This window comes from Mesocricetus auratus, unplaced genomic scaffold (genome assembly GCF_017639785.1).
Source record: "Mesocricetus auratus isolate SY011 unplaced genomic scaffold, BCM_Maur_2.0 Super-Scaffold_100676, whole genome shotgun sequence".
NCBI classification, from domain to species: domain Eukaryota; kingdom Metazoa; phylum Chordata; class Mammalia; order Rodentia; family Cricetidae; genus Mesocricetus; species Mesocricetus auratus.
In genome coordinates this window covers 26,561,634-26,574,618 of record NW_024429266.1, presented here as the reverse complement: position 1 = coordinate 26,574,618, position 12,985 = coordinate 26,561,634, and the positions used below count along the sequence as shown (strand labels likewise).

General features: G+C 43.4%; 1 protein-coding gene across 1 annotated transcript in view; it reads left to right on the top strand.

Moving 5' to 3' along the window:
- Positions 1 to 12,985, top strand: part of Adcy10 (adenylate cyclase 10) — a 76,252-nt gene that overhangs the window by 20,254 nt on the left and 43,013 nt on the right. The window contains exons 7-13 of the mRNA XM_040738628.1: positions 417 to 622; positions 2,751 to 2,847; positions 5,129 to 5,217; positions 6,732 to 6,923; positions 8,078 to 8,196; positions 8,507 to 8,583; positions 10,812 to 11,001. Coding sequence (XP_040594562.1) covers positions 417 to 622; positions 2,751 to 2,847; positions 5,129 to 5,217; positions 6,732 to 6,923; positions 8,078 to 8,196; positions 8,507 to 8,583; positions 10,812 to 11,001 — 970 coding nt within the window. The remainder of the gene's footprint in view (positions 1 to 416; positions 623 to 2,750; positions 2,848 to 5,128; positions 5,218 to 6,731; positions 6,924 to 8,077; positions 8,197 to 8,506; positions 8,584 to 10,811; positions 11,002 to 12,985) is intronic.

The window sequence follows — 12,985 nt, the reverse complement described above, 5'->3', positions numbered from 1 at the left end:
CTTTAATTCTATCATTTGGGTGGTGGAAGCAGGAAGATAAGTTCAAAGTTATCCTTGACAATTAATTTAGCAAGTTTGAGGCCGTCCTGGACTACATGAGATCTTGTATTGATAGTAAGGAGATTATCCTCGGCTTGTATACCGTTTACAGACAGCCTGAGCCACATAAGGTTTGCATGTTGTAACAAGCACTCAATAGAGGAATTAATATTATTGGTATCTCTTGCTGCTTGTCAAACTTCTATAGCAAACATTAAGTACAATAGAGGGTAGGTAGTTTGTCATTACATAAATTCAGCAGTGCCATAAGACTTTGCTTAGAGGTCGTGTCACATCAAGATTCTGATTTTTCCAAGGCCCAGTGCTTCTGGGAAGTAACCCAGAACTTGTGCAAACCCATTGCTTTCCTTCTTCAGGACTGGCTGCCGGCCACATCACCATGCTGGTCTTTGGGGATGAAACTCGCAACTACTTTCTGGTGACTGGCCAGGCCGTAGATGATGTGCGCCTTGCACAGAACATGGCCCATATGAATGATGTTATTCTGTCACCAAACTGCTGGCAGCTCTGTGACCGGAGCATGATTGAAATCGAGAGGATTCCGGATCAGAGAGCAGTTAAGGTGAGAGTGTGGCGGCTGCCAGTGTGTGCCAGCAGGCTGACTCCAGAGTCTGGGTTAGCTTAAGGACAAGTCCTGTGGGAGGAGCCAGGGCTGGTGAACTAAAGAAGGAAATGCTCCCCACCCCCACTGAGAGTAAATGCACTATGGGATGGTCTAAGGCCAGCCCGGAGTTGTAAGGTCTGGCCCTCATTTGAGACAGGGTCTCACATAGCCCACTCTAACCTCAAAGTCATTATATAGCTAAAGATAGCCTTAAACAACTGATCTTCTGTCTCCACATCCCATCCAGGCTGCTGAGATTGTATGTGTACCCCCTGAATGGTAGTGCTTATTTTCTCTACCCAACAACCTCCTAACCCTGGTGGGCTGTCAGCCATTTGCCAGGTATACCCCATCTGGTTTTGCCTGGTGCCTTCATGTTTGTTGGACTAAGTTACTGCATCTTGGGAGGCAGGAATACCAGAGACTAGAGGACATGCCAGTCCTATTGTATCATACTACAGAATTCATGGTTTTCCTGAGAACTTTGGGGTGGGGAATTAACACTCTTTGTTTTTAAACACTTCTAACAAAGAAATGGGGTGAGGATCTCTCCTGGGAAGGCTGCACTCCTGTTTTGGGTGTATACTGTCATTTCTCTAAGAGGCTGTCTCTACCTAATAACCAGACTTCAATGGATAATAACCTCCAACTTTGTATCATACTGTAGAAAGAAAAGAAGAGAGAGAAAGAAGAGGGGGAAGGAGAGATGGTAGGAAAGGGAAAAGAGAGGAGAAAAAAGGACATGTGTTTTTCTCAGGTTTTATTTGAATTAAAATGTTCAGAAAGAGCCGGGTGGTGGTGGCTCAAGCCTTTAATCCCAATGCTTGGGAGGCAGAGGCAGGCAGATCTCTGTGAGTTTGAGGCCAGCCTAGTCCACAGAGCTAGTTCCAGTACAGCCAGGGCTACACAGAGAAACCCTGCCTCGAAAAACAAAACAGAAAATAAATGCTCAGAAAGAGTTAGAGAAGAAGAAAGATCCTCAGGGTAGAAAACTATAAAGGGGTGGCCCTTTGTGTGTGTATCTACTGACCTTGAGGTCTTAAAAAGTTATTGAAAAGAAATTTAAACTTCTTCTGTTCTTTTTAAGCTAAAAATTGAACCTAGGACTTAGGAGCTAAGCATATGTTCCGTGTGAGCTATGCCCATGAGCCTTTAAAATTTCAACAGAATCTTGTTGGATAGTACTGATGAATAGAACCACACACATGCTAGGCAAGTACCCTATCTCGCTGAGCTACAGCCCCAGCATTTTAGTATTTTCTTTTTGAGGCAGAGTCTCAAAGTAGCCAAGGTTGTCCTTGACTGTCTTTTGTAGCACTGGAAATCTTTACGTTTTTGATCTTCCTGCCTCATCGTTCCAAGTAGCTAGGATTACAGGCATGCACTACTGGCAACTGCAGCCTGCCTCAATTCAAAATTATGCTTTGTAACCTGATGCTCAGACACATCCTATAGTCCTAGCTCTGGAGAACCTAGCCTTCCAAATCAGAGACTAGCTTGAGCTAGTTAGCAAGAGCTTATCTCAAACAACAAACACACAAGTAAACAGGGTGTGGATGTAGCATAGTGGAGGACTGTAAGGCCCTGGGTTCAATCCCCTGTACTGGGCCTGGCAACGTGGCCTTACTAGGCATGACAAGATTGCACTTGCCTTTAACCCTAGCACTCAGCAAGCTGAGATAAGTGGATCTTTGTGGGCTCCAGGCCAACTAGGTCATCCAGGACTACATAGTAAGATCTTGTCTCAAACAATCCACTATTCTGAAAAACATTGTCACAGCTACTATTAGTAATAATAATAACAGCTGAATGGGCTTTGTGGGTCATACCTGTAGTTCTAACATACGAGAGACCAAGATGTAAGGATGGCCAGAAGTCCAAGGGGCCAGCTATGGTACATCATTCATTCTGAGCCACAGAGTGAGACTCTGTCTCAAAGAAAATAAAAACTGAACATCCCCAAGTGTGCCAGTCACTGTGTGTCATGTCCTAGACACTCAAGAGCATACTGTTCTACTGCAAGATGATATCCCCAAAGTCATACAGCCCTCAGAATAACTGGAATTTTACTGTTTGTTTTATCCAGGTTAGCTTCTTAAAACCACCCCCTACTTTTAACTTTGATGAGTTTTTCACCAAGTGTATGGCCTTCATGGATTATTATCCTTCTGGTGAACACAAAAGTAAGTAGCCTCCATGCGTGGACCTTTTGCCTCTGGAGTGGTCAGTAGGGACCAACGTCAGCGGCTCTGTGACAAGTGGATACACAACAGGGTTTCTCTGTGTAACAGCCCTGGCTGTCCTGGAACTCACTTTGTAGACCAGGCTGGCCTCAAACTCACAGAGATTCACCTGCCTCTGCCTCCCAAGTGCTGGACTCAAAGGCGTGCGCCACCACCACCAGGCGCAGATGTACTTCTTTACACAGCTCTGGCCCTTGACCTTGACATGAAGACTATATACTTCCCATTCTCCAGAATAGCAATTCTGAGTTCCTAGCCATCTCCCTCTCCTGGCACTGATTCCCATCCATTTTCTTCAGAACATCAATGAAATAAAATGGAAAGCATCTTTGACTGCAATTTACCCTCAAACATCTCCTAAGTTTCTATATATCTATTTGTGTCATGTGCTTATCTGTTCTTGCATTCCCTCTTTTCATTTCCCAATAAAGGTATATTGCATATATCTTTGGAGGGGTGTTTACCTACTCTTCTAGCTTTCGTTTTAAATTTAATTTTAATTTCTAAATTTATTTTGGGGGAAGGCAGGGTCTCATTAAGTACCTTAAACTGGCCTTGAACTCCTTATCCTCCTGCCTCAGCATCTTACACTAAACTTATCTTGTTTTCCCGACATCCAGTTTCTTCCTTCTTCCCCATGTCTGAGAATGTGTCAAATCCACTAGTTACAACCATGAACTAGAGTCTGGTGATCTTTTCCTCAGCTTCACTCTAGGTGGTTGACCCTAGGTGACTGGCTTTGGATATTATTGTTATGTGGAAGTTTTAATTTAGTTAGTTTCTTAACAGTGCTTTGGCTTAAACTCAGGGCTTTGGGTCTTGTGTTCTACCTTACCCCTGAGCTATACTCTCAGCCCCCAGCCTTGCCTAGGTGGTTGACTTTGGATTAATTCCCCCATGCCTATATGTAAAGGATCAAAACTAGGGCTTTGTGCATGCTAAGCAAGTGCTTTATCACCGAGCTACATGCCACACCAAATACTCCTGGGTTTTGTTATTGTTTTGTTTTCTGATACAGTCTCGAGTGGCTCCATCTGGCCTCAATCCCTCTATGTATCAAAGAATGACCTTGAACTGCTGATCCTCTTGCCTCAACCCTAAATTACCAACACATTTTCCAAGGTATGTGCAAGACACACCTACTAGTGAATGTGTGAGTGAAGGGACCAATAAACATGTAAATACAGATATATAGAAACTTACAAGAAGTTTGAGGGCAAGTAGGAGTCAATGATGCTTTATATTTTATCTCACTGGTGTTTGAAAGATAGTAAATGGGAATTGGTAGCCAGGGTGGGAAGGTGACTATGTACTTAGAATTTCGTTATGGAGAAAGGAAGTAGCATGCTGCCACACCAGTGTGGCTTTTGTTATTGCTGTTATTTAGTTCAGGTTTGTTTTGTTTTTGAGGTGGGTTCTTGTTATGTTGCCCAAGTTGACATTGAACTTTCTAGGTAAGGCCCTAGCAATCTTCCTGTCTCTGTTTCTTTAGTTCTAGGGCTTGTAGCACAAATGCCACACTTGACTTGGATTAATCATTCCATGGATATTATGTTCTCTATTTTCCTGGGGTTCTAACATTATTTTGGTAGTTTTGCTTTTATCCCCCAAACTACCCATCTTCAGAGTCTTTAGCTGGTTTCCTTCTCTTTCCTTAAGTGTTGAGGAAGTCAGAGTGCTGTGTTTGACTTTCTTGTCTTCTCTATTCAATTCTTCCCCAACCATTCATATCAAACTTCCATAAGAATACAGTTAGGCACCCAAGAAACCTACAGTACAAAATTCAAGATCAAATCCACAAATAAGAATCTAAGTTACAAAGCATTTTAATTTGGTCCTGATACTGCATCACACTCACCTGAATTTAGAGAAGTCCACAACCTGTAAGAACCCTTTTGTGAATTTCCCTTGACCCTTAGTGTGTATGTGTTTGATGAGGATCTTTCAAGACAAGGTTTCTCTGTGTAGACCTAGTTGTCCTGGCTTGGGACTCACTCTGTAGACCAGGGGGCCTAGAACTCAGAGATCTGTCTCCCTCTGCCTCCCCAGTGCTGGGATTAAAGGGATGCGCCACCACCACCCAGCTTACCTTGGTCCTTTTTGATCATCGATGTCCCTGGGTCTCCTTAAGAAACCATGAGGAGCAAAGCTCCAGACATGGGAACAAGAAGGCTCCTATCTCTAGCATTGCTGACCTTGCCCTTTCCTTCTGCCCTCTTAGACTTCCTAAGGCTTGCCTGCATGCTGGAGTCTGACCCTGAACTTGAATTGTCCCTACAAAAGTATGTGATGGAAATCATTCTGAAGCAGGTATTTTCATAATTCATTGTGTTCAATTTTGAGGTGGCAGGAATCTCTTCAACAGCAAGGAGGACAAAATTGTAAACAAAGCACAGAATCTGGTAAAAAAAATGTTCCTAAATTAAATATATATATATGTATATATATATATATATATATATATATATATATATATAGTTTTGTTGGCTCAACACATAAGTCTTACCTCAAAGAGAAGTTATAATGGCCCTGGGACAGAGATTCAGGTTGTCCCAAATAATATGTTCCAACATGGAAAGTCTTCCATGGGCATTACACAAAAGACAATAATAAATCAAGATATTTTTCAAGTATATTGGTGGGAATATCAGGCAGGTGGATGATAGCAAAGTGCCATAGGTCCCATGTTTTCTAATATTATTCTTAGTATTGGGGTTGCCTAGGAACTATGGGATCTGTTAAATTAACACATTCCAACGGTTTCACTTGATAAGCAAAAAGATGTTAGGCCAGACTCAAGAGATAGGCAATGGATGGTTATTAAGGGGTCTAAAGATAACACAATATCTGGATCTGTAGCAGTCCAACTCTCTATAGCCATGAAGTTCTAGTCAATCTGTTAATCACCCTTGTAGAAGCTTTGAGCTGTCTTCAGTTAGAGGAAGGCATTTGATCAGCTTGTGATTCTTTTTTATTATTATTATGAACACAACATCCTGCCTCTATGTATGTCTGCAAGCCAGGAGAGGGGCACCAGATCTCATTACAGATGGTTGTGAGCCACCATGTGGTTGCTGGGAATTGAACTCAGGACCTCTGGAAGAGCAGTCAGTGCTCTTAACCTCTGAGCCATCTCTCCAGCCCCAGGCTTGTGATTCTTTTAAACTGCTGGAATTAGGGGCCTATTTTTAATAGTCCTTTAAAAGAACAGATGCCCTCAACTCCCAAGTGTAGGGAATTGGAAAAATTGTGTTACTTCTCCATGCCTCTGCTTTCTAGTCTGTAAAATGGAACCACTGACGCTGGGTTTTACATTTTTATCTGAAAATAGTGGGATAGAGTCTAAAAATATTCCAGAAGGCACCAGAATAAGAAAGTACAAGGTTAAGTGACATAGAATAATATTGTTCTACCTAACTGGAAAAATAAGAGATCAAAAGGTAATAGTGGTTCTTACGGTGAAGTCACATGTTGGCATGAGGGATTTGGTTGTTTGGTAATGGAGCGGTTGCTGGCCAAATTAGCAACTGTGTAAATCTTTATTGATGAGTGGTGTGTGTGTGTGTGTGTGTGTGTGTGTGTGTGTGTGTGTGTGTGTGTGTGTGTTTGCTGGGGATAAATGGAAAAGATTTGGATAATGGGATCTGGTTCTCATTTTCCCATGGGCTGGCTGTGGATTGTATCTCACAGTGTGATAGCTTCAGTTGCCTCAGTGTCTCAAAAGGCTTTCTTCCCGGCAGTGACTTGGGGTGTGGGCTAGAGTGGTGTTGAAAGGCTCTCCTGCCTAGGACACACACTGCAGAAAGCTGCCCTCTGCCTTGCAGATTGACGACAAACAGCTTCGAGGCTATTTATCTGAGCTTCGTCCCGTGACAATAGTGTTTATAAACTTAATGTTTAAAGAGCAAGACAAAGTGGAAGTCATAAGTTCAGCCATCCAAGCTGCCTGTGTGCACATCACTTCTGTCTTGAAGGTCTTCCGAGGCCAGATCAATAAGGTCTTCATGTTTGATAAGGTAAGTACGAACTGCAGAATGGGAATCTTACTGGTAGTGTGAGGCTAGCACTTAAGGCCAAGGACATTGATTGGCGAGGTAGAGGGAACAGATGATGGGACATTTAACCTAGGGTACCAGTCTTTATTGTTGTTTTGAGACAGGGTCCAACAATGCAACTCTGACAGTTCTAGAACTCACTATGTAGGCCAGACTGGCCTTGAACTCAGAGATCTGCCTGCCTCTGTCTCCTGAGTGCCATGATACCTTGATAATCTTTTTAAAAGAATTTGAATCATTTTATTTTCTAGGAGCATATGCATATGAGCACATGTGTGCCAAGGTCTGTATGTGGCAGTCAGAAAATAATTTCCAGAAATTACTTCTTTTCTTTCACCATGTCTGTCTGCCTTTACTCACTGAGCCATCTGTTTAAAGTTATTTTTTACTTTATGTGTATGGGTATTTTTCTTGCATAAGTGTCTGTACATCACAAAGATTCATGGTGCCCAGAGAGGTTAAAAGAGAGAGCATCACAGACTTTGGAACTGGAGTCATAGATGAGTAAGAAGTACTATGTGGGTGCTGAGAACTGAACCCAGGTCCTCTGCAAATGGCTGAGCCATCTCTCCAGACAAACACACATACTCAAGCATGTGCACACACACACACACACACACACACACATACACACACACACACCTGGGAGCTTTTTTAAAGACAGAGTCTCACTGTGTTCCAGGCTGTCCCAGAACTTTCTATGTAGGTCAGTCTTTTCTAGAACTCACAAGAGACCTGCCTGTCTCTGCCTCCTAGTGCTGGACTAAAGATGGGCATGTTCTAAGTCATCTTGACAGGTTCTATTCCCAAGCTGGTGCCTTTTCCAGCACCCTGCTGTGCCTTTAGACTTAAACGTCCTGCTTCAAAGCCCAAGGCCTTGTCCACAGGAAAGAGCAGACGTGAGTACACACAAGTAGCTCAGCAGGAGCCATCTCTAGAGCTAAAGTCGGTCCTTCACAAAGGGAGCTTCACTACTGATGACGCCCTAGGAGTTACCTGGTTTGCCAGGCATAGGACAGATGTAGCAGAAACAGAAAGGGAAGACTGCTGTGACATGTCTTGGTTAGGCCATCAGCTGGGGGCCACTAGAGCTGCTTGCTGACTCTCACTTACAGGGGTGCTCCTTCCTCTGTGTCTTTGGTTTCCCTGGGGAAAAGGCGCCTGACGAAATCACCCATGCCTTGGAAAGTGCCGTGGACATATTTGACTTCTGTTCTCAAGTCCACAAGATCCGGTGAGTGTCGACCCTGATCCCAGCTAGCATTCCTGGGCCATCTAGGGACAGAGAGGTTGGGGGCACAGGAAGCCAGAAGGAAGGAAAAGAGTGAGTAACTTGCTTGGGTGCCTCAAACATCATTTCCTTCACACCTCTCAGCTATGTATAATTGTCCTAAACTGAGTGTAAAAAAAGAGTTGTGTGTTTGAAACTGCCTCTCCTCCCCTTCCTAAGCCATTTCCTCCCTTACCACCTTTTCTATGCTCACCGTCTTCTTTGTAAATGCTCATTATTGTTCTCTCTTCCACAACTGTCCTTGTGGCGTCAGTACTGTCTCCATCGGCGTTGCCAGTGGGATCGTCTTCTGTGGGATCGTTGGACACACTGTGAGACATGAGTACACAGGTGTGTACAGCCAACCTAGTTTCACTCCACTTTCAACGCACATATTACGTGGCATTAGGCTCTGTGAGAGAGATCCTTAGAAAAGAAGAGGCAGGGAGGTGAGATAAGGGCTCAGCTTCCAGAGAGTTTAGTATTTCCAATTAGAGCAAAGCCATGTTGCTTTGTTCACTGACAATGCCAGGCCTGTAGTGTGTGTGTTTCCAGTGCCCTGGGTAAGTATAAGAAGTATAAAGTCTGGGCTGGAAATGACTCAGTGGTTACAAAAACTGACTGCCCTTCCAGAGGACACAGGTTCAATTCTAAGCACTCTCATGGCAGCTCACAACTGTCTGTAACTCCAGGATCCAACACCCTCACACAGACATACATATATGCAAAACACCAATAAAAAATCAAAATAGGTAAATTAAAAAGAAAGGAAGGAAGGAAGAAATTCTGTTAGCTCAGAAAGATTGAGTAGCACCTACCTAACCTTAAAAAGGGGGAGAGATGGGTTGGAGAGATTGATCAGAGGTTGAGAGCACTGTCTGCTCTTGCAGAGGTCCTGAGTTCAATTTCCAGCAACCACATGGTGACTTACAGCCATCTATAATGAGATCTGGTGTCCTCTTCTGGCATGCAGCAATACATGCAGGCAGAACACTACAGACAGACAGATAGACAGACAGACAAATAAATAAATCTTTTTTTAAGAAAAGTATAAAGTCAGTCAGGGTTAGAGGGTTGGCTCAGCAGTTATGAGCACTTGTTGCTTTTCCAGAAGAACTGGGTTCTTCTCCGAGTGTCTACATAGTGGATCGCAACCATCTATAACTCCAGTTCCAGCAGATCTGGCCCCAGAAGCTAGGTCTGGTTACTCACTGAATGATTTCATCATCAAAGAGGTTAAGGGTCAGGAAGCAAGACAGGGAAGGAACAGAGGAGCTGGCATCTTACTCTGTTCTCAAGGTGTTGATGATAGATCCAGGAGTATACAGAGGGAGAACTGGGGACGGGGAAAGAAACATGTGAAGCCAGAGCTAGTCAAACCGTGGTGTGTTTGTTGGCCTCTTGGGAAATGGTTACTACGCTACTAGATCCCTATACTGAGACAACTGCCCGCAGGGCTTGGCATTCCTGACATTTGAGATAAATGGAGAAGTAAAAATGACTCAAAGGAAAGTTAGGCTATAACAAGGAATAATGTATTAAGAATATTTTTGGTCCCATTATAAAACATGCTGGAAAACAGTTTGAAGGAGTCATTATTGTTCAGAGGTGGAATGTCCCCCATAGGCTTATGTGCTTGAACACTTGGTCTCCAGCAGGTGGTGCTGTTCTTGGGAAGCGTTGGGACCTTTGGAACTATGGCCTATGTAGCAGAAATGGACCGTCAGGGGCTCAACACCAGCACCAGAGTCTCAAAAGAAAACAAAATCATGGCTAGATGTGGTGGCATATGCCTTTAATCCCAGCACTAGGGAGGCAGAGGCAGGCCAATATCTGTGAGTTCCAGGTCACCTGGTCTACATAGTGAGTTCCAGACCAGCCAGATTACATAGAGAGACTCTTTTAAAACAAACAAATGAACAACACACACACACACACACACACACATACACACACACACGCGCGCGCGCGCGCGCACTAAATTACCAAATGATGTTTCATTCAGCAGAATACACCATTTTGAGGGGTTCAGTGGTTTTTTTCCAACCTGTGGGTTGTGACCCCCCCAGGATCAAATATCAGATATTTATATTATGATTCATAACAGTAGCAAAATTACAGTTGTGAAGTAGCAATGAAATAATGTTATGGTTGGGGGTCATCACACCATGAGGAACTGTATTAATGGTCACAGCATTAGGACGGTTGAGAAGCACTGCCTTAGACCAACACAGAGCTTGCCTACTTCATCACAAAAGACAAGCTACAGCTTACCCAAGCACCCTCAGGCTTGTGGCCATCCCCCTTACAAACACCTCTTTATATTTAAGGACTTTCTATCCCTACGCAGACCATCTTCTTGGTTTCCCAGGTGAGACAGAAACTTTGCTACCAACCAGCTGAGTTAACTGCTGAAGACTGTTTGAAATAGGTACTGGCCAAGTGAAGGTTAAACTCATGTGGTATTCATGACAACAGAAGAAATAAAGGGAAAAAGCCTTTCGGGGAGTGTCCTCAGATTATGTGGAGTTTAACAGCTTTTGTTTTTTCTCCTCTTTGACTTGCCCTTCCTGTCATAGTCATTGGTCAAAAGGTCAATATTGCTGCCAGGATGATGATGTATTACCCAGGCATCGTGACCTGCGACTCTGTCACCTATGATGGCAGCAATCTACCAGCCTACTTTTTTAAGGAGCTCCCAAAGAAAGTCATGAAAGGTGTTGCAGATTCGGGACCAGTGTATCAGTGTTTGGGCCTTAATGAGAAAGTGTGAGTGTGGGCATTGATTGTTTTTATGTTTTCTAGTAATGGGGAGATTTGATAGCCGAGGATTGGTCCCCGATTTGAGATTCAAAACCATTTCACGAAGCTGAAATCTATACCTTTCTCAGACCTGGGTGCAGACTTTAGCCTGTCCTCATCTTTCTTCATTATACCAATACAGCAAGATGGAAGAGCTCATCCTTCACATAGGCCAGAGAGTCTAAGGGCAATTCTTCAGCAGCTGTGCAAACAGAGAAGAGTCCTCTGATTCCAATACACACCAGATGCACCTGGTCACCATTCCATACCCACTGATTATGCTAACTGTGTGTCCAACATCAAGAGGGTTAAAAGAAGATAAGATATTGTTCTTGGGTCTTTCCTAGATCCCTGCTTAGATGTGTGAGTGTCCCTTTGTGCTTAAAATTGTTCAATAGCTGCTAATCACTTCATGCTAACAGTCAAATTCCTTGCAATAACATACAAGGGAGCTTTCTCAACTCCCTGCACACCCTCGTTGGGAGTGTCTGATGGCTTGTTATCATCACCACTCTGCCCAGTCCATATTTAAATTATAGCTCAGGAATTTTCCCCTCTGTGAGGGTGGCTCTGGGATTCACCCCAAACCCCACAAGGGAGTCCTTTTCATCTTTTTACCTTTGCGTAACTCAACAACACATACTTCTAGTAGACTGACTTCACACTATCCCACAGACTCTTCATTTATTGCTTCTAGAAATGGATCCCAGGGCCTCATACATGCTAAGCACTTGCTCTGCCTCCAAATTACACCCCCAGTTCCTACATCACAACTACTGACTTGCTACCCTTTTTACTCACTGCACTGTGAGCCCAATGAGGCTGGATACTGATAATCTTTTGTTCACTCTTATATCCCCAGTGTTTGGCACAAGGTAGGCCATAAGCTATGATGAATAAATGAGTCGTGCATGAATGAATAACAGGGACAATGGAAACTGTTACTCAAGGAACAAATTAGAATTTAAGTCAACCAAGGCTGCAGTTGACTCAGAAATTTCTTTCTGTTCATGCTGTATTTCTGGGGCTTAGCACCCTGCTTTAGCACATATGGGTCATCATACAATGGTTATTGACTAAGTGAATGGATAATGATGATTTCTAGTGAGCACTTATTAAATATACATTCTATCGCAAAAACACTGTTTATTCTTATGTTTTACTGTATGCTGTAGAAGCAATTATCTCCAATTTGTAAATGTAAATGCTACTACATGACTCATCAATGATCATCTCTCTCTAGTAAAGCCAAGAAGCCAAGATTCAAACTATTTCAGTAACCCAGTTTCACAGACAACCATAAACTTCAGTCGTACAAACAGCAAACTTTTTTTGTACTACTGGGGCTTGTTCATGCTAGGGCTGAGTTGCATTCCCAACTCAATTAACAAGTTGTTCCCCCCCCCCAGGAAAATATGGAACACCATTGACAATGTCTCAGTTGGGGCAATCTCACACTGCTTTATTCACATGCCTGGGGTTCAGCAGGTTTTTGGCTGACCCAAGATGACAGTAGCTGAGACAGCTAGGGCAGCTGGGATTATAGAACTAGAGCAATTTGGTTCCATGGGTCTCGTCCTCCACCAGGTATGTTGTCACAGTATTATATGAAGAACAAGAGGCAGTTCATGCACAAACATCTCTCAAGCCTCTCTCTCTCTCATGTTTATTGACATCCGATTGGTCAGAGCACTCCCAAGGTAAAGCCAGAGCAGGAAGGCAGTGCCAAGCTAGACCACAAAGGGCTCACATAGGGGTAAGGAAGTGGATCACTACTTACAGCCAACCACCACACAAGCCCCAAAGCCTGCACACGCCATGATTTTTCTATACAATCTCTGCAGGAAAAAAGAAAGCATAAAGACACAGCTGTGAGTAGGACTTGGTTCCTGCCCTGAAATTTTGGCTTTATAAAGTTAGCTGTACATTGCATGGGAGAGTTTGATAGGTG